A 22125-nucleotide genomic window follows, 5' to 3' on the forward strand; every position below is an offset into this window, starting at 1 on the left:
AAGCACTCGACTTCGCACGTGAGCGAACAGCGTTACAATCACTTAATTAAAACAAGTATCAACTAGACATGCAAAATCAACAGTAACGTGATCGTCATCACCAGCAGCAGCAACGATGTCGTCTGCTATCATTCTATAACATTAACTTAACAGCGTCATGCCGTGCGCGCTCGTTCTTGTCATAAAGCGTTCAACGTGACTGCAATAGTATAGAATATCGCTCGTAATGTGCTCGCCAATAAACGCCACCTATTATGATATTGAAGCGCCTGCCTCGGTAATAGGTTCGTCCATTCATAGAGTAAACTTGTGTTTTTCTATAACATATGGCGGATCCGCAAGAGAAGCACACTCTTCCTGCCATTGTATGTTCGATGCCGGCGATATGGCCGTACTGTTGGCTCCATTTCCACGGTTTACACGGCGAACGACAAAAAGAAGAAGGATCTGGGCTGACTGCCAAACGCAAGTTTCTTTACGACGGTTTTTGCCGTCGTACGTATTTCTACGGCTATGATATTATACATTAAGAACACATATATGTATCTCTGTGCGTTTTAATTTTATTGCTAACTCTCGCTTGCTCACGTAGGGTCTTCGTAGTTGCAGTTGGTCTGCCTGTATGTCGGTCGGTAGGGGGTTTCATTCTCATCTGAACTGTTCCGCGACCATCCGTTTCCATTGCGCTGTTGCATTCATTTTTGTGCTTGTTTGGTGCCGTGGGAGAAATGGGGAAACCGTCCCTCCCGATGAAAAGATCTGCTATTGAAGCTTTTATGTATTCACTTGCGCCTGATCGCGCTATTCGGGGCATTAGCTGAACCATACACAGTGAATGTTAGAGAGACGATGCCACAGAAAGAGGAACATTGCTGTCTTACGTTCGGAGCAGTTCGGCGATCGGTGCGTACGGCGTCGAGATCATTAGACGAGCCCGTTTTGGTCTCAGCGAAGATTATTCTAGCAGCCATGTTGAGCTTTTCAATATGAATGCTTGCTCTATAGAAGCGTTTTAGCATATCTAAAATCGGTTAGTAAAACATGTCAGTAATTATATATTATAGATATCTTGTATACTTTCAATTTGGATTTTTGGATAAGAAATTAAATTAGACCCTTGCCTATTATGTATTCGCTATCAGCCTGTAAACCTACGTCAATCATATGCGTGTCATCGTGATTAAAGTTCTTCGGAATTGACACCTCATTTAACGAAGCAAACACCTCGGATTTTTTAAGTTGCTATTGTATATAATTTAATTGCATCGTAATCTAATACCGTCTACATGAGTAATTAACTCGTTTATATATTTGAATGGATGAGCGGTATTTACCCGAGTTGAATGCAAGGTAACGTTAATCTTGCGTTAACCTCTCTTCAGTTGTGACGAATGTTTCTTTACTTCATGATCTGTTCCATTAGTAAATCTAAAAATTCATTAATGCTCTTCCCATACAGACTATATGACATAGTTTAACGCCTTTTACCTTTGCTGTACTTTTATGGCTTTTCACAGACCGCAGCAGGTATGATATGGTACCATTTATCACCACGAACCCGAAGGTAGCTTCAGCGAATAAATTTACCCAAAGCGTAATTACTTATCAAGTTAACGACGCCTTTTCATCGGCCAGTTGTTTTCTTCAGTGGGCTAGGAGACACCTATTGCTATGATCCGATGTCGGCACGAACAAATGATAAGTTCAGCCCAGCAAGAAAATGTTGTTAATCCTTAACTCTGAAAAATCAATCAGTAGTGGATAACCACACACACTAAAATCTCTATTAAAATAGACGTTTCATTTCTTTAAAGCTGTCGAAGGGAAAAATCAACTCGTATGATGTCTTTACAATAACATTGCATAGTTTCATTTGCAGATTTTATGCTTACGAAATCTCTGAGCTCACATCTATCAGCTGTTGGAGAGTACTGATGTTATATACGCTGATTACATTTTACGAAGGCAATGATGCATGTTGCAGGTCGGGCTTCAGAATCCATCACTTAAACAGCTAGCCACATATTCTAACAACCCAAAAGTGTAAGCTGTTTTATAGTTGCCTGCGAAACATCTGCCACGACAACGCGAGTTAGTCGTATCAATGACGATCCCCTTGTTGTCCTCATGTTCAGTTATTCTAAAGCTTGCCGCACATAATTTCAAGTTCTTCCTCCGTCTTTGTTGTAAATCTATTTTCTTTTTTTCTACGATAACTTCCTCCATTCTATGTATAAGCAAACACCGGTCAGGTATCTGAGTCATACTCCACAATTCTGCTATGCCCTAAGTAACGACAGTTCAAGCACATATTCGTCCACCACACCGCCGATAACAGCTAGCGAAACCTCCATCGCTTACCTCCCTACGCCACCTCCGCCTTCGATGGGACTGGTTATTTGCTTCTTTTGAACGACTAATACGCTGGTCACGCGACATCGGCATTTAAACTAGTTGTGCTTCTCGCCGAAAATGACGACGGCGTCATTTAACAAAATACAACACACGAGAACTATAGTCAGTGGAGTGCGAAGTGTACAATATGAGCGCCTTTCTATAAGCGTTTATACAGTTTGATGACCAGCTAGCCGGTGCAACGAAAGGACAACACGGCCAATTCATCCGTATATCATCATCCGACATTAGTGTGTATGTATTTGTTAGAAGCATTCGTTTGCTCGTCTATCTATCTGTGTATGTGTCTGTGTGACGTTTAGAACCAATGTTCTGAAACGCGCGGCTCAGACTAGAGCAATGTCTGGCTATGCAGCTTAGCGGTCGCCAAATGCGGTCAGCCCGGCCGCAGCGGCGTCACGATCGTACAGAAGAATTCCAGAAAAAAGGAAGCGGTAGCAATGAGAAAAAAAGAGGATCTGACAAGCCAACAGCGGATCGGCTGATTTAGCCGTTTGCTGCCTAACCCAGCCAAAAACACAGCGACAGCTCTGCTTAAAGCAGCCAACTCGTAGCTCGATAAGCAACACATGCCGCGGGTCAAACCGCGTCTGTCGGCACTTCCAGGCAGAGCATCGCGTACATAGTTGATTCACTCATTCCTCACGTCTGCACTCCTATTTAAAATTGCGGCGTCATCAGAAGCCACGGCGGTCAAAGCGTGGCCGAAGCTGAATTTGACACAAGCGCCTTGACGGAGTCAGCTGGCTACAAGCAGGAGCCCACACAACGTGTCCATGTGCGTGTACGTGTCCGCTGCTTTCTTGTGCCACCATAGTTCTTCGGCGGCAGCACTGAGCAGACAAGCTGACACAGTCATCGTCGCCAGCGCCAGAGCAAAAAACCAGCAGCGGCAACAGTCTTCAGAGCAGTCTGTCAGCAAAGGGGGTAGACGAGGTAGGATGTGAAGGGGGTTACGAAGCTTCGGTTTTATCTTCTCCTTCCTGAACTGCGTTTATTCTGCCTGGTTTGCTTCAGCACCAGAAGTCTTCAGCGACTTGGTCTCCTTCCGTCGGGCAAGGCGTACGAAGTCTCTGGCAACTTCGTCGTTCTCGCCTCATGTCATCTTCATCGACATCGACGCTGGCAGTGCTCTGATGATCAAGCCGGCGATTACTGATGGTGCCCGCTAGTTTGCGCGTCTAGAAGAGCAGCATCGGTCGTTAGTCAACGTTGACCACATGTGGCCGTAAGTCACAGTCCGCGCTAAAGCATACTCATTTGGTGGTAAGGTGGCGTGAAAGAGAGGGAGCCAGGGCCAGAGTTGGGCAAAATCACGTTGATCGGATGCGCATATAGATCAACCTGCACGACAAAGCGCCAAAAGGTAGAGCTAATGGACGGCGCTCGATGGCACTAGCGAGGCAGACATCTATACGAGCCGTATTAACTCGGAATAGCATCATCAGCAGGGCTAATGTAATACGAGCAGAGGTAATACCCAAAAAAAGGAAGCGACCAAACCACAGGAGAATATGCGTTCATGTGGCAGGATTATTGGTCTTTCTTCTATTACATATCTGCGTACTTGTATTTTACCATCTGATTCTTAAAAATGCCGCTGAAAATGTCAAACGTCTCTTCAAGTCATTTTTAGATAACCGATTCGAGGTTATAAGATTGCTTCTTTGTGCTTGTCTAACGTCGTTTTGCCCTATGATAGTGGCAGGTCGTGAAAAATTCCACCTTTTTCAAGGTTATGTAAAGGTAGATACATTACGTTTATATGTTATAAGTAGGCAGATTGATTCTTGGGTCTAAGTTGAAAGCGTATCGGTTTATAAAAGTTTATCCCTTAACAGAGCCACTGGTCGATTGAGCCGACTTATATACACTACTACATGATCGATAGTGCCATTCGAGGCTTCTCCGCTGAATAGCTCAGCTGGACTGTAGTATAGCTTTCCTGTAAACCGTCTGTATTATGCCTACTTAGTGTAAAATGGGTGTTACATTACGCTAATAATAGATAACAATCATAATTTAAGAGTGGCAGGATCCGGCGAACGACGAAGCTGCACGGTTCGTGTTATTCATGAAGACCAGAAGAACGCGATTAGGTTAAGGAGAAGACGAATGAACCGAGCGAGAGTCACGAACGAAGTGTCTCGAGAAGCTTCGAAAGAAAGAACTTGAAAGTCACAAGGCCAACAAAATCTAGATGGACTAGCAAACCAACAAAGCCAGCATCGGTTACAAAGGTGCATTTTTCCATATTTTTATACATTTGCAGTTAACTAAGGTAGGTTGGCAAGATAATGCTTGGATCCATGTTAAGACGTAATCGCTGATAACGTTTTATTACAGGGAACGCTCGACTGAGATAAATCATTTAGGTGAAATTGTTTAGATACTACCAAATGCATTTTCACGTTTATGTAGGCCCATACGTCAGATCGCATGGACTAACGAAAGAGAGCTGAGAGACTGAAAGTTTCCACAGAGAAATAAAGTAAATCTACATAATGAATGAAAAACAATCGAACGAATATACATTTATCAGTCAACGAAAGTAAAAAGTCGAAGTCGTAAGACAACGCGAAGTGCTGTAAGAGTTATCAGCGTAAATGAATGCAATCGCATATCCGTAACGCTTATGTCTGTATAGTGGCAACGCGATGCGTACGAACAGGTAAGATGGTTTAACTTCGAAATCAGCCGTAAACAAGCTCCACTTCGTGCTGAGAGTCGCCAACCGTCGAGATGCAATGTGTAGCTAAACAGTAGAATCGGGCCTAAGACTCGAAATATTTATAAATTTAATTACACACGAATGTGCCAGTTTGTACGAAAACTAGCTAGCTTCAAATCATTTCTGGAAACAAAACGGTAGAAAAAGCGGTGTTCTTGACAAAGAGAAAGTTATCAAACGCTTGAACTGGAAACCTTTTCGAAGTCTTCAACGCCAAATTCAATACATGATAGCTTCTAATGTGATTACCTACATTTCATTTGAAAATGACTCAAATCAATGAGCTTTGCTGTCATTTTGCGAAGCAAACACAAATGTTTTTACCCTTTTCGCTACGATCGCGGTATCTGTAACAGTGGGTTCAGTTATGTAACTTCTACGCGCTAATTCGACTGGTGCTGTCTTTTACTAGATACGTACTACACTGCACTCGTAAACATACACGTATATTTAGCCCTGTAGACGGCCGATGGTATCCAGCCACAATTTAGTTTCAAATAGTCTATAAGAGAAATAAACAGAATACAAAGATTGTTACAGATACGGATTGATAGCCTTTGGCCTACTTTTTTTTTTAATTATATACGTACGTACATGTGTTCTATCCCGTTTTCCCTGGTGTTGGCACCGCTGCTCGTTCCCATTATCCCTCTGTCTTATTAAACGCTGCCAAATGTTTATCAAAGTTACATGAAGATATTGATAGCATTCTTATTCTGAATGGAAAAGTTTACGTAAGTTCGGCGGCAAACATGGCTTTATCTCAAATGCATGGTCTGTCGCTCATCTGTTGGGATTACAACGCTTTGTTCATCTAATTTTCAAAGTTCCTGATCTAGACCGGCCAGCCTATTGCGAATCCGTTCTGTGTATGCGTATAGATACACATAAATTCAGTTCTATCCAGAAAGGTTACATAGCTGCGGTACGTGGTTTCGTCAATGGGTCTGTGCAGCTTAATGGGCGATACAATAGCGTCAATGCAATCTCAGTCTCTTCGGAAGCTTTGCTAGCATTAATGATAACCCCCCTCTGCGTTCTATTCACGTAGCGTTTCTTTGCTTCGTGTGCTTTTTGAGCCCGACCGCCATTGCGGCAAATGTTACGTTCCTGAGAGCAAGAACGAACCATAGCAGTGACAGCTACCTGTGGAAGAGAACGCTGAGCAATGTCAAAAATTTGTAGCTATGGTTAAGCTGCCTTTTTTTCCCCTCTTCGGGTACCGCTGCTGCCGTAGTTCATGCTGCTATCAGTGTTACTGTTGTCTACAATGATGAATAGACAAAGTTTCTTTTTCGAAAGTATCTCCTGTCTGTCTAATGTTATGAAGATCGTCCGGAACTACGTCGATATTGTATCAGACCTGTCTAGTCGTCTATGGCGGTACCACCTTCTGCTGCTGAAATGGCAAAAAAATGACGACTTCCCGCCCTCCTGCCAAATAGCAATACTCTATCGACCTGTCACGCGTTGTCGAAACCTTTCAGAACAGACATAAAGATCGGCTTCTACACTGGGCTTTTACCGACGCATCGGATCTTCTGGGGATCGGCAGTGCACGAGTGTGTAGAAGAGACTAAAAAAGACCAGGGTGACAGCCTGAGCTGAAGTCGCATGGTTTCGCCATGTACTACAACATTTCGGATGGAAGTATGGCCCGAGTAAATTTTTGCTGTTCGTCCCTAGCACCTCGGCAAGACTGCGCCATATATACGGATTCCGCAGCGCTTTTGTCGCGGTCGCCTAACACGGAATCGTGCGTGAGCTGTCGTATACAGTTAAAGATCTGCCATTTAGCCGTAGAAGCCTGCCACGATCAGGTCCCATGTACTCGTCGTGCTGGTATAATACTGTGGGATTATTCGGTCTCTTCACGCGATCCTGTCACAAATGGCGTAACGGTATTTTCTTTTGTCTTATTATGCTTCGTAATAATAATAATACGTAATATTACTGTACATATTATATGGAGATGAAATTACGCCCGTCTTCGGTGTAGCTGCAACAGTATCTACCGATACATTGCCGCCTAGTTTTTTCACTATGACAGGTCTCGTAAACGTTGCTACTGGTTCTTCCTTAGTGATTCATATCTGTCTGTGCTTATCTTATATATGTGTATATATATACATAAGGGCTGTCCTATTGTAAAGTCGACTCGAGTCGAAGTGGCGGCTTTCACCCATGTTGGCAGTCGGATCATGAAATGATTGAATTCGCTATGTGGTTTTCACTTATAAAGTTCCATTGTGGCAGTAGCTTTTACTGATTTTTTCGTGTGATCAAGCCTAAAGGGGCTCTTTAGCGAAAAGAGTAGACTAGGGTTGTATGCCTTACATAACTATTAAATGGGCCTGATCTCTATCTCACCCACTATAAGTAGCGCCAGAGCTGTAATCTAAAGACGTTAGCGTTATATAAGCGACACGCGGTCGATACTTGCTAGTTAAACAAATATATAATAATTTAATAAATATTACTTCACATATAATGAAGCTGATTTTCCTCGTAAATCATTAGCCGGTAATTATGAAAAGTGGTAATAGTTGAAGAAATTAAGTAGCGGTGTTCGCCTTAGGCTCTTCGAAAGTAGCTTCATGCATCGTTTTGACCTTACTTATTTCTTATGGTAATTTTCAATTATTTAATGGTCTAACCTTGTCGACGTGGTCTGGTAAAAACGTAGAGAAAATTTTATCAAACATTATAGGATATAGGTTAAATACTAACGCGTGAGGGGTATATACAGCGGAATTTTTGTTATATATATATATATATATATAGTACACATGCCTCTATCTTGTTAGACCCGAGTAGCTCTTGCAAGAGTGAACAGAATAAAACGAATAGCTAAAAGCATGTATATAAAACATTAATAGATCTCTAATAAATAGCAAAACGATCGTATTCATAAAGCCGAAGAAAACATCAATGCTACAGTTTGGAAACACGTTATCTGTCCGACTGTGTCCAACAAACAAATGGGATTTATCACATCAAGATAGGCCTTATACTTCTTATTGTTTGCTCTATTTCTATCGTCCAGTACTTTCAATTACCAACAAGAAACTCTCACAATCTCACATATTTTATTAGACAAGCATCCTTTTTCCTTCAGTAACAAAGATCTCTCACTGCCTATGCCAGTGGTCCAACTCTCATACACTGAACACGTATAAATTAAATATATATTCGTAGGTACATGCTGCATACAATGATACCCCAGAAATAGAATCCTGTTATCATCGAGAAAAATCATATCCCGACAGAAACCCGATCAACAGCTCTTCAGTGAAAAACGACGAGCATTCAGTCGGATTTAACTTAGAGGCCTATCTGTCCATTGTCAGTTCGTTCGTTTATATTCTTTCCTCCAAGAAGTCGTATGCAGCCGTAAACTGTTAGACCAACACGTTTTCATGTTCATATCGGGCCACGGTGTCCGCCGCGACGAAGCGTGCCTTCGAAGATTCGGTAACGACTGCGCAGAAGGCAAATCCTAAGAACAACAACAATGGCAAAAACATGAATATAGGCAAGTTTAGTAGCAGTAGCAAACTTAATTTAGTTCTTAGGTCCGTGTTATTTCTGGCTCATTCGTCCAGCTCCGCGCTGTTTTTCCCAGAGAGTTCTTCTAACTATGACGACGTCGCTTGCTGATGATCCTGTTGGAGACAGCGTTGTAACCGGCGTTTATAATTTTGTTCGGTCGATTTTTCAGCGGGGTTTTTCTTCTGACCAAGACTAAAGGCTAGTCAGCGACTGCCGTCGCTTCGGCAGTGGCAATACACCAAACCTGGGCAAACGTCAAGACGGCTCGATTGAAAATGGCGAGCTGAGCGAGGCTCGCTGGTCGTGGAGACCAGCTCTTTCTTCAACGCTTCGCACGCGGTGAATGGTTCAGCGGTCGCCAGCAATGGCCAGTGGCGTGTGTGTGGCGAAAAATGTCAGGTGGTAAACACTACTTTACGCTAAATAATGATACCGCCGGCGATAGAAGCAGAACTAGCAGCAGCAGCCGTGGAACGCTTTTGCCGCCCGGGTTTGTCTGGGTTACTGGCCGTTGACATTGACCCGTACGCGGCAGAGCTGGATTCACTTACAGCCTCACTCATGCACATATTATACACGAGCGTACAGAGGGAGGGAAGCGAATAGAGCATCAGTGTCTGCTGTGTAGATCGCCGTTATTATCGTTGTATGTGTTTCCATTGGCGCTGTTGTAACAAAAGATTAAACAAACCTCGGCGGATCCCAATGATCGTTTCTCTCGTCGTCGTCTCCATAGCATCAATGATATCAACCGAACATCCGATTGTATTTTGGCGATTGCGCAAAAGATTGGTAGCAAAGGTTTGTACATAATGCACCATCGTATTTCCACTCCTCACGAATGTTAGGCAATGCAGATAGGAAGTTGCCTAGAACTACGGGAGATTTAGTGCGTATCAATGCTGATGTTATATGTCAGCCAGTACAGAGACAGAGAGCGTATTAAAACGGTTAAGCCACGCCCGTTTGTGGGATTGTATCCATATCGAGAGTTGTTCGAAGATGCGCGCTGAGCCGAGAAAGCGTTCCTTGAGGAAAAGGGCTGGATCTATGTCATTTTGTTATACGTCGACCTAACAACAAGCACATAACACCGTACATGCGATTCGGTACTTTGTCTAGAAACGACTGCTGTTTCAATTTCTATATCTGTCGTTAAATAGACAACAGTATAGTATTTAACTCCAGAGATATACGTGTTTGTTTAAATAATCCGAATTTCTCGCTTAGTCAGGCGCTTAACGAGCAGACAATTACGAGACTAAGGAACTTTTCATAAAGCAGATGTTACATAAATCCTTCGGCTTGCCTCTTCTGTTGCCTCGGTAGTCAACCATTGACCAGGATCATGATCACTTCCGATTGTTTTCAGGATATAATATACAATCGTATATATTCTAAGATATATGCTTGGAACACAGCATACAGTGGTAACCGGGCTCCACCATACCAACATCATTCTGCACTTATTACCGAATGTAGTTGACATCAGGATCCATTTTAGCAGGCCGATTTCGTTATCTGCATGCTCGTTAGACGTGTAATTCATCGTAGCTTACTGCAGTCTCATGGCTATGTACGAATACTATGACAGTGTAAAAGAAATTGTTTGCTATTCTTTCTGCCGTCCAGCTAAGTTTCTCTAGTTAAACCCATTTCGACTCATCTAGTAAAATCGTATGTTGTTGACAGTTTTGCATGACGTAGCTTCAGCAAAACGGGTCCCGTTACGATGGAACCAAACGGTTACTCCATAATTCCGTTTGAGAACTATGTAGAACAGTGTCTTGGGCGCGGTAGCATTGACTACCCGGAAAATAGAGCTAAATAATAACGGGAATTCACCCTTTGTCGTTTGTCTCTTTCTGTGTTTATCGATAGACACGAAAGCAAATTGTATGCTAATTGTCTGCATTCAACTTTTACAGCGGCTACTCATACTTTCTAGATATAATGATATGTATATAATGTTGACATCGAATAGAAGTCGCTTTTATTCATTAAACGCTGCAGGTAACGTTTTCGAAACGAAACGAGACGGCGCTTTTGAGATTCCACTCACTAGAAGAATGCCACATAATAGAATCGTTGCGGCTGGCTAAATGGGGCAGCTTTGCCCGAACGAAAAAAGGCCACCGAACACGGATGAACATGACTCATTATAATTTGAGTTGTTGATAATGATAAATATCTCTAGACAATGATAACAAGCCATTTTAGTCATGTAATATTAAATATGACATAACCAACGATTTAAATTGTACTAGATGAGAATGAACGGCGGTATCGAAGGTTTCCGCCACCGACATTTCGATAATGGCTATAACATTATAACGTACAATTGAAATGAACTGATAACGACACTTCTGTTTAGAGTTGGCCCTTGTTGGAAGCTGACATAACGACTAGTGTACCTGCTTGTTGTTGCATAACGTGTTCACCAAAAAAACAATCTGGAACCTCTTAGGCACCGAGTGAGTGCCCGAATATCAGTTCCCAAAACTAGCCGCTATTGCTTTATAGGATAGCGTCGAGGAATATCAGGCAAGCCTAGGACCAATCTCTTTTGTTTAGGTTATCTGATCGCCACACCCCTTTGAATTTTATATCATCTTTCCCTTTCTGCAGAAGCCATTACAGTTCAAGGAAGGCAAGCCGCGCCCCTCCTACCCACCTGCCGCCACACGAATAAGCGCCATATAAAAACTAGTTAAATTAGCATTTACTCCTGCCACAGGGACTATGAGCCTGGGCCACGATGCTCGTTTTACCAACTGCAGTTGATGTCACAGCCATGGGAAAACAACATCACGAAGCTATTATGAATGAGCCTATTGGACAAAAAAAGCTATGCGGATAGACACGATTGGAGTCAGTCATTCCATGGCCTTCTAAAACGTAGAAAACTCAAACATGATAGCTAACTGACTCAAGCTGAAATTGTTGGGGTCTTTCGTTTATTCGCGACAACTGCCAGCTTGAACTCGGAACGGCAGAACGTTATTGAGCTTTTAAGCAATAGCTTCTTGCTCCTGAAAATGCTTTACGAGTACTGTTATAGATTGTAGTCCTACGAAAAAATATTATGACAGCAAAGACCTTCACAAAACAGATGGTCAAATCCACGCGGTGCTTCGTTAATGTGGCTCGCCGCCACAGTTTATGTTATCACATTAAAAGGACACATTATCGCACCATCTCCTGGCCACAACAGCGATACAGAGTTCGTGCACTGGTGAAGCTGGAAATTGCTGCGGCTTTGTTTAACCGACAACAGGGAGTAGTCTCTGCCCCCTTGTTCGTTACACGAAAAAAATCGGATTCGTTTACTATTTCATTTATATGTAAAGCAGAAATAGAACCGCACGCAGACTAAAAACTAAAGTACTTTAACAATTTCGTGCGATTAACTGTTAACTGGCCGTGTCGGCAAAGTGTTCGTACCTGATGCGGCGACCGTTGCCGTTGTGATAAAGTGGTATAAACAAACAAGAAGAAGCTCAATTTTACTCGGGAGTTACAACGAAAATGTTGGATATATCATTTAGATAGAGCAATACATTGCAACTCTCCGCAGACAATCGAGCGGCACGCGCTCACCTATAATCCTAGTGTCTACTCTCGATACTGAAACCACGCACTGCGAATTTCTGCTTCCTGTTACGAACGCTTTCTCCAGAAACGTGCTGATCCTCGCGTCAGGCCAAGCCAGCGCTACATCTAACACCGTATACCAAATTTCGGTTTCCTCTTTTTCCAGCAAAATAATACATTTGCGCAGTTATCCCTGTCACTTGCTAAACCACTCTGGTAAACGAATAAAGATTAAGTAACAACAGCAAGCACATGAACCATTGGAAAGAAAGAAAAACAAAAAAAAAACGCATACGCATCTTCGAATGCGATTTATTCTACATGCTGAATGTTCCAGAAAGCAACGGGCCAGTCCCGATCGGCTGGGGCCAGAGTTGGGCGAAGCGACAAACGGCGCTCCTGCGACTGTAATCATATTGTTGACGCTCATGCTCAATTGTGGAGTTGGTACCGCTTGCGCTCAGAGCTGCTGTCTCGCCGGTAAACAAAAAGACGACGAAATAGAAGGGGTTGGCTATCGCATTACGTGAGAAAGAGGATTTTTACCGTTAGCTGCAATGGACGCAGTCACCCTGATCGCGTATCGATAGCTTACGGTCAGTCGCTAAATGCTGCCAGCACAGTTATTTCACCTAAGTGCATTTACGTCCGGCGGTCTATTCATTAGTATAGCAATGGTTATTATTATCGAAGGATTTATCGAATAATACAAGATATTGTAGGAAAGAAGAAAAATCGTCACTAGCGTTTTATTGACGCTCATCACGGGCGGGCAGCATCATTCGTGGTATTTCCGGTCATTAGAAGCTGAAACAAGGACAAAGTTGCCCAGAGCTGTTCGCTGTTTCACCATATAACTACGTATATTTTATGGTCAGTTCGAGATGATGCTCACATAAAAGATTGGTAAGCGCAAATAACCAATGAATTTGCCTCCTATAGAATAGTATGCCGTCCTTAGCCGCCGTAACAGGACGATAACCGAAATTGTATCACAATTCAATCTTTAGCACGATACTGGAAGTGGTATTAAGGTGGAATAGTAATGTATTTATAATATTTCCGAGTTACGCATGTATTCATATCGTTAAACAAAAAAAAAAAACAATAAGTGAAATAAGTAGTAAAGCAAGCTTAAAGTGGGTTAGGAATATCGCTAGCTGTTTATTGCCGACTCCTTCTTAGAGAGAAAATATATACCATCAAGCTGAATTGAACCTTTCTTTTTGCTGAAACCTGCAATTTCTCACTGTACCGTCTAGCAATTTCGAACTTCTTATCCGATAAAGACCTCTTTCTGGGTTTATACAGCGATACCACTCGATATCGCCCATAATTCTTCTACGTAATATTTGTTTCTAAAATAGTTAGGTTAGAGTGTTTGATGCTTCGGTAAGGTCATCTATGAATAATATCCGTTAGACTTAGGTACTCAGATCGATCAATATGAAAGGCCAACTCTGCTAAAAGTGTTTCCAAATACTTTCGCAAGAGAAGTCCGCACTCTAGTAAACTGGGCAATTTTACACTTCGTCGCTGAGGTTTCCTTGCTGTGACTTCCAAGAAAAACTATATCCATTCGGATATCAGATTTGCTGGGAGCGGATTTGTTAGGTCAGTGAAGATAAGAGCCGTCCCACTTGTTGACAGCTCACAGTTCATCCACAGGTTTGAACAACGCGAACATCAGTTCTATATGAATAAGACTGCCGTCATTTTAGGTTCGAAAACTTCGATAATTCTACGGTAATAAGTACGATACGGTAGGCAAAACCACCGTTAGAAGAATATTCTATCAGGTATACTGGTGTAATGCTTGTTCTCCAACATCTTTTCGTCGTCCTGTACAAGAAACCGACTCGGTCTGTTCGGTAATTGCGTGATGTCTTCGAGGTGACAGCGTGAAACGCAACAATGTTGGGCAAAAATAAAATTTAGTTCTATTAACACAGCACCTCTGTACTCGATGGTTATGGCTGCTGCCGCAATTGTAATGTTATTTCTATTGAATTCATGATGGTAAGACAAGCAAGTAACAAATTAGGGAAGACCACGATCGCTTTTTCGACTTTGCGGATACAATAAGTTGGTTACAGCGGCTAGCCTTCTTTCAACTATGTACTCTGCTAACAAAGTACAAGCTGAGTCGCTGATCCGAAACTGACATTAGGTTAGAAGCGAGTTCTCTGAAACAATATCTTATGATGGATATTGAAATAAACTACAAATAACCTAATGATGCGTAGACTGTACTAATTCGCTGTTTACAAAGGTATTGAAGAACCGCACTTGTGGGTGCAGTCAGCAGAAGCTACAGATATATATATATATATATATATATATATATATATATAAACATGCTTCTAAAGCCTTCTGTGCTATAATATGCATTAATAATGTGCTTCATTCATCTGCAAATATAGATTTGTACGGTTAACGTCGACAGCACTACCACACAATCCCGAGGTGTTAACAAAAAATACACCTGAAACGAACCTTCGATACCTGGTCTTTCTTTAAACTGGGTATCATAGGTTCCGTTTATTGCTAAATATTTTTAAGCATTCTCGTTGTAAGTAAGTTGGCACCACTCGTCAACAAAAGATTTTTGTATCAACACCAGCCAACTGTGTCTGTACCACACGTTTTCTATTGGTATTCGTACTTACCATGCATAATCTGGTTATCGGCTGATACCAAGTCCACACAGAGTAGGCACTGAACAATAAGAAGTACACAAAACAACGAAACAATGAACACAAATAGTTTGGGACAAGATGACGACCTCATCGTGGTCTGGCTCTTTCCGTCCGCCCGTCACAAAAGCACGATAAGGGTGCTCACAAAAAAAACACAGTATTATAATCGCCGGGTCAGTTGCACCCGCAACTGATCAGCCACCTGCACCAGTACTTAAGAACGGTGATTCTTCCACAGGTGCATGCCAGCTAATAGCTCAGGTAATCCTTCTCGCCCGATTGAACCCAACCTGATATCCACGTCCTTGATATAATCCACTCAGTTTTGAATGCCTGATCAATCGTTTTCCTGATGTCGATACACTGTCTTCCCTAAGAGAGAACTATCACTTCACTGAGAATTGAATTGCTTACATCTAGGTTCCAGAGGCTGTACGAGCAGTATAAATAGACGTGCAACGAAATACGTGCAGTTAGGCCATAGAGGTCGGCTCGAATATGTCTCGAGGGGTCGGTTGAGTATTATGCCACAAGTTGAGGGGTACTTTGCACATAAATGACAATCATCTCTTCAATCACTGCCGCAATAATGACCTACTATTATTACTATTCTGACTACTAATTTGACCTAGCGACTTTTTCATCTTATCTGAACGGCCTCATGTCGCCGATCACATCTTCCCTTCAGATCCATAGCAGGCCTCGATTGACGTTGTGGCTCATTTGCACTCTGACTAGCTGGTCGGGCCCGTTGGCACTGTTATTTCAATCGTTGTTCTTCAGCTTTTACCTTGCCTTTTTCTGCTGCTAAAGTTGCCTGCCAGAGGACAGAGATTGTAATCCAAGAAAAGACTCGTTGTGTTTACAACAATGTAGCGGGGACACGACCGCGGTAGAGCGGTCAAGCCGGTACCCCCTCCACGATCTGAACGCCAGGCGCCAAGCGGTGCAGTTCACTCACTATTAACTCGCCTGTTTCGGGCAGAGAGCCCGCACAGCTTTTGTCGGCTCTATAACGTAGCTATGCGTCTCTGCTCCCTTCTGCCTGATCTTGGCTAGCGGTGGAGACGTCTGAAGCTGATGGCCGGTAAATCTTCTGAGCAGCCATTGGATCTTCCCAGTCAGTCAGCCAACTAACCTGCTAGCAACGAGGAGGGCCGCTGCCGCCTGAAGAAGGAGGTCTCTGGGGAAAGGGAGACCTTTACAGTCACCAACCACAACCGACAGCAAGCGTCAGCGTTACGTCGAGTCAAGCAGCGGCTACGTAGAAGCTCTTCGGTAGACCGAAGTCGAAGCATTCAATTCGTATGTTAGGGGACGAAACAGGACTTGCACCACTCACACAATTTTTCTTAGCATAGGCAAGCATTGGCTTGTTTTATGGATGAAGCGGCTTGAGACAGCACAGGGACTGTGGCAGGCTGGCATTCGATGCACCGCTGCACAGACTCCGAGCGCTTCTTTTAGATATAGCACTTCGCTACGCGACCAGGGAAGAAAAAACCGAAACGTTGTCAAAAAGTAAAATAGCAAATTTACTATTTTCCTCTAAAGAAAAATGAGATAATGAAGAGGAAGGAGGTAGTGGTCAGCTATCGTTTCGCACTGTTGACGTCGTTAGCTTTGCCGTATCTGCCGCCATTTCGGTAAGCGACCGTCCTTGCATCAATTGCTATTGGAAATAGACTACACAGTGCCCGATGAACGAGACTGACATACATGTACGGCTCTTTCATATGTCGGGTAATGTATATTTGTTAGCATGTAGTTGTTGAATGGCTGCTGTGGGTAAGCGGTACATGAATTGTATAATGTGGGGGTACATTATAGGGGTAGAGGCACACGGCGGGGTTCTCTTTAGCTGCCTACAGCTATTATCATTACGACGGTATGTGGGCATTTTATCCTTATGTTCTGTGGAAAAGCGGAGCTAATCGTTAGCATAAGCTACGTAGAGAAACAATTTCTAACCTGACAACCCCTCCACTCCTTTGAGTTAAGTAAAGAAAATACAATGTTTACCCATTAATTATCAGATGTCGCCACAAGCCTAGAAAGCTATTTTACAGAGTGCTAGTTACATTTACTGACAATAGTTTTGTAATTACTGCTCTAAGTTCAATAAGTTTTTAGTAAATATTGTAGGCGTAAAGCTTTTTCTTTGCACTTGTCATTGCCGCATGCGTATTATTGATTAGGGCGCATTTCCATAAGTTTAAAAAGAACATTAAAAACTGTGAGCCGTGGACCAAAAATCAATGAAGGACTCCGAACGACTTGGAACTTTCCAATCATTGAGCTCTCTTACTAATAATAAAATGCTAGATATCGCCATTATAAATTGATAGTCTTGCCTTATTGACACGCATGTTTAATACATACGGAGCAACTGGACGGACTCAAACCAGCGACTTACCCAAGCGTAACATTCGCGTTCTATTTCTAAGTCGACCCAGCCACCACTGCATAACGATCAAGTCGCTGTTATAACCATAACATATGGCGTATATGTGGATATTTTATTAGCTTTTGCCTGTTTTAATAAACGTCGTCTATTAACACCATATATCCAACCATATATCATACAGTACATTACACGGATATATATATATATATATATATATACACATACCTGCTCATACAAACTACAAACATTTATTGTCAAGTGCTCGCATAAGTAAAATTCTGGAGGAAATTCTATTGGGTGTTTTATCAAGAAATGTAACTCCTTTCGTTTGAATCTACAAATGTCCATTAGGTCGACAGAACATGTCCTCGTGAGAGTTTGGTGAATAACATATTTGCCTTTTAACCTTAGGAATACGTTGTGGTCCAGATTCGGATCCAGGTACAGACAGACTTCGTTTCGTGCTGGGAGCCAAACAGCCAGCTGTCTGATGGAGCTACGCTTAACGGCGATACCGGATGTAAAACTCGAGAAAGGTCGACGCAACGTAAGTAATGTTTTTAATCATCTTCGCGGCAACCGTTGAAACTAAAAAATGTTTGGATATAAGAATTGTTCACTTTACCTGTCTCAGTGCTTTTACAGTGCAATCCATGCAGGTATAAAGAGGAATTAATTTTTCCGTGTTTCTTTTTTTTTTATTATTATAAAACGACTTTTTATTACGTGAATTAAATCATAAAACCGCTTCGTAGCGCTTTTCTAATCTCGTTAAGCCTGGGATTACACGGTAAAACTTTAATGGTGTAGATGGAACGGGTTAATCGAGCAGCTAAAACACGACAACAGGTTCATTGATGGTTATTTGTGCTTGTTTTATTAACTGTCTTATCTTGTCCCACTTATATATATAGGTTGCTTTATATGGATCCTTAAGACTTCCAGGTTTAATAGGAGTAAAAAAATAAAATAGACTGATAAGGAAGAATGCCCTCACCACCGTGGATTTACGAAATACCGCTTCAGTAGTGAAGGTCTCATGGAATAGCAGGCATACAAAGACACACTGAATGCGGTATAAATGGAAACGATTTATCCATAACACCAAGTTCACATAGTCTAACACGAATCGTAGGCAAAAGGCTCGTCAATATGTTGATATCAAAATCAACACACGGAAAGAGGCAAGCCTCGGGTACTCAACATGCGGGCTAATGCTGGTAAAAATTGAATAATTAAGGTTGGTATTTTAACACTGATGTATTAGCTGAAGTACACCAGTTATATCGTTACTTGGCTGTGTTTTGTATACATCGCAGCTTTATAGAGACATTGCAGGCGACATGATTTTATACGACGACCATTGCAGTAACATGGCTATTCGTGAAACGTGGACATCCAATCTGAAACTAACAAAATTAGCTCATTATCATGGATTTTTTAATAACGGTACTGAAGAGAATTACCTCATCTGATTTTAATTGACACAGCTGACTTCATCCGATTATATACATTTTATACGTACTTGTTTTTACTGATATGATAACAATTATCGGCGAAGAGGATAAGCATTGCTCGTTCTCGACAAATTTTTGCTTGAGGCACACGAGTTTCCATTGCAGAGGGGCATCGTAACCACCACAATTAATCTAGAGCAACGTGCACGTCTATGCCTGTTCTCCAACGCGCAGTTGAGTAACTCTTGACGCAATGAATACTTGAGCTTGCGTTCAGACTATCGACCGATGGCGTCTTCGTGCGCGACGACATGAAAACTCCGTGCATACTTTTAGCAAGCGGCAATATGAACTGCGCCTTTTAAATGTAGACGCGAACGCTGACAGTCTTATATTCGCCTAAAAACCTTTAAATTCATGAAAATAATCAATTCAAGCAACTAACAATTGGCGATAAGCGTTTAGTTTTTTGCCTGGGTCGCGTATACATCAGAAATCAAAGGGACTATTATTGTAGCAAGTTTGGTGTATGCACCATTATTTCTAGACTGTCCGACGATGAGAATAGGGGAAAATTTGACTTTACAAGAAAATGTTACATTGTTATTATATATGAGGGTCTGCAGGTTTAGCTAAGCAAGTGCAGTCGATCCATTATGGCTAATCAGCATGTGTGTATGCTATTAGAATAGAAATAAAATGCTAATTGTAATTAATGGCATAGAGGTGACAGGTGAAATAAACATAGACAAGATGGAGATAGCCTCAGACACGTTAAAGAGCCCGAAGATCATTAGCCCTTGGCGCTGGAGCAAAGAGGAGTTCGATGGCTTTGAGTCACTTTTTTTTCGTTTACTTAATCTTAGCAATATCTTGATTTTTTTTTTGTCAATTCGAGGTCTGCAACCTCACCGGTGTGGGAGCGGAGAGGGGTTAGTAGTCAAGCTTATGTTTTGCAGCTGGACTTAAAAAAGCATAAAATGCTTCAAGCACTTGACATGTGAAATCTATTTATGAACGACATATACGTTTACATAACTCTTCAAGGAAAAGTTGCTTATGCCAGTGTCATGCAGTGTATATGTCGCTAAAGTTTTCAATACGCGTGAGACTTCTGATTTTTTTTTCGCCCTCAACTTTATAGGTTGAAACCCAAAACCAATACAATGTTCCGCAAAAACTATAAGGCGCACGTAAAAATATAGAACAATGAAGTTACGTCTAGTTTTTTGAGGCAGATGGCTTCAATCTTGTTGGAAACCGGTTTTGCTGGAAGAAGATTCTAGCATACGGGCACAAGATGCTTGTATTCGTCGGTATGTCCGGCGTAAACAAGAGGCTCCTTAATATACTGATAAACGTATCTGAAATGGGGAGAGCAACATTGGACGATTTATTACGCTCTTCTAACTTGAGCCTATCTGCCATTTGACTTGCGTTAAGCTTCAACTAATCGATGTTTCGAGCTTTAGGTTTGGTAATTGTTATGTCTGGGGATAAACCTCCTAACGGCCTGCCATATTGTAGTTTTGGCATTAATTATTAGGCATATACTCGTAAGGGTTTTTGCAGGTTCGTATATTAAGGAAGGTATAGTTTCGCTGTATTAGCAGACGGACGCTGTCATAAGGGCGCTAAATGACCACAGAACCCGGTAAAGCAATCTGGGACGCGTCATGCAAGGTTGCCTTCAGCTTTCGCCAGCGTGCTTTGTGGTTAGATACGCGATGCTCGCTCCAAGGCGAAGTGAATAAAACAGAAAAACCATTAACGACAAGTCTAGCGACAGTTGAGCAGCTTTATTGCAAGCTGTGTTCTTTGGCAGAACTATGGTGTGGGGTCGAAATGTGAATGTTTACTCGTTTATTCAACTACCCTCTGTTGCGATACTACGATCCACCGGATCCATAGTCCAGAGCGTTTCATTTCCTAGGTAATTTTACCAGAGGTTGCGGTTAAAGCGTTTTTATTCGTTAGCTTCCTAATGATGAGTTTACGTGAGGACGAACGCCTCGAATTTTTGCAAATGGTTCCCACGCTCAATACTAGTATGTGAATATCCTCAAAACATATATTAATCGTGGATTTGGGCTTATACACCTATCAATCGTGACGTACCGATTGCTCTTTCATAGGCTCTCGCCACGGTTTTGGGACTAATTGACGCGACACCTGTGCTGTGTGCAGGCTTTGGGGCCCTCGACGTTAGGATTTTCACACTTGTTTCGAATAACTTGTTCTGCATTATCACAAACATAGGCAAATGATTCTACAGGCTAAGCACTCGCTTAGACGGGCATCACAGCTAGTGGACTCGGGAGTAGACGGTACCTTGTGATTACGACTGGGGCTTATTGGCACGAAGTAGTCACATCGTCTCTTGCTCGCCTTCATAGTTGTTCAGTCCACAAATAGTCATATGTTTATAGATGGCGATAATCGGCCCGAGGCAACGTGAGAAAAACGCATCAACTCTAGCCGCTGTTTGTTCTCACTTGACCGCTGGGTGTGTGGGTGCAATTGACGGTATTTTCACCACCAAAACGTATTCCAAGTAATCGTAAAGTGGCATGTAATGACCAAAGAGGCGGTCATTATGTCCTCTCAAACCACCGAACTCGTATTTGCGTATGTTCGGTGACAATGACGGACCAAGGGCAACTCATTGCTTAAGACACGGTTCTTGTTTATCTGGTACTGTGATTATTAGCAGAATTTTTTTTAGCAATTATTGGCAGAAGATTAGTCGCTTGTCAATGTACTTTTCGATCCCATTATTTCCCACGATAATGAGATAGATCCCCAGAACATCATCCACCAAAAAACGATATCACCTGAGTAAGTAATATTGAAGTTTGGGCGGAACAAGCTGAGTATCTGAAAATTGTACCCTAGCCAGATGAGCTTTGTATACGAGGGGTGGCTCATTATTCAGCCGCAGCATGCGTGTTTACCTGCACATGCGTACATGCATACATGCGTAAGGAACTGCACAGGTGCTGTAGTTAGCCATCGCCAACGAAAAGCCCTTTCGAAAGCATTTTTAAATCTTGTCTATTTTTTTTTTTATTTATAAAAACAGCTTTAATACCAGTGTGCCAAATCCTAACTACTTGATTTCGACCAGCCGGGTCAAACTGATTACTGATGTCTTAACAGAGATCTTCGTTTCGGTCGGCTATATCTACGATAAAGTGAATGCATCCTTTGGATGCCATCGGGATACCTGCGATTGATAGAAGTTTGTTTCGTTGACACGGCGCCAGCCTA

At 42.2% G+C, this 22125-nt stretch overlaps 1 protein-coding gene and 2 long non-coding RNA genes across 15 annotated transcripts in view; 1 reads left to right on the plus strand and 2 right to left on the minus strand.

The window, feature by feature from the left end:
• LOC111261778 (uncharacterized) overlaps positions 1-16037 on the minus strand; it is a 55513-nt gene extending 39476 nt beyond the window's left edge. Inside the window, exon 1 of the mRNA XM_022835531.2 lies at positions 14962-16037. Coding sequence (XP_022691266.1) covers positions 14962-15082 — 121 coding nt within the window. The 5' untranslated portion in view covers positions 15083-16037. The remainder of the gene's footprint in view (positions 1-14961) is intronic.
• LOC147753969 (uncharacterized) lies at positions 159-18521 on the plus strand. Of its 3 annotated transcripts, XR_015311762.1 has the most exons (4): positions 159-1030; positions 1518-7047; positions 8868-9499; positions 17810-18521. It is a non-coding gene; the product is annotated as an uncharacterized LOC147753969 (long non-coding RNA). The 3 variants fall into 3 exon arrangements; XR_015311761.1 differs by lacking the exon at positions 17810-18521 and having other exon boundaries at positions 8868-9999; XR_015311764.1 differs by lacking the exons at positions 8868-9499; positions 17810-18521 and having other exon boundaries at positions 1518-4655; positions 6634-7635.
• The window catches only part of LOC111261808 (uncharacterized), a 9759-nt gene continuing 5886 nt past the window's right edge, over positions 18253-22125 (minus strand). For 5 of the 11 annotated variants that reach the window (XR_015311751.1, XR_002681212.2, XR_002681209.2 and 2 more), the window contains 2 exons: positions 18924-19262; positions 18253-18807 (listed from right to left, as the gene is read on the minus strand). This is a non-coding gene — a long non-coding RNA (uncharacterized LOC111261808). The other 6 variants (XR_015311749.1, XR_015311754.1, XR_015311741.1 and 3 more) reach the window with 4 other exon arrangements.

The sequence above is a fragment of the Varroa jacobsoni genome, unplaced genomic scaffold, assembly GCF_002532875.2.
Source record: "Varroa jacobsoni isolate VJ856 unplaced genomic scaffold, vjacob_1.0 scaffold_64, whole genome shotgun sequence".
In the NCBI taxonomy this organism is placed as follows: Eukaryota; Metazoa; Arthropoda; class Arachnida; order Mesostigmata; family Varroidae; genus Varroa; species Varroa jacobsoni.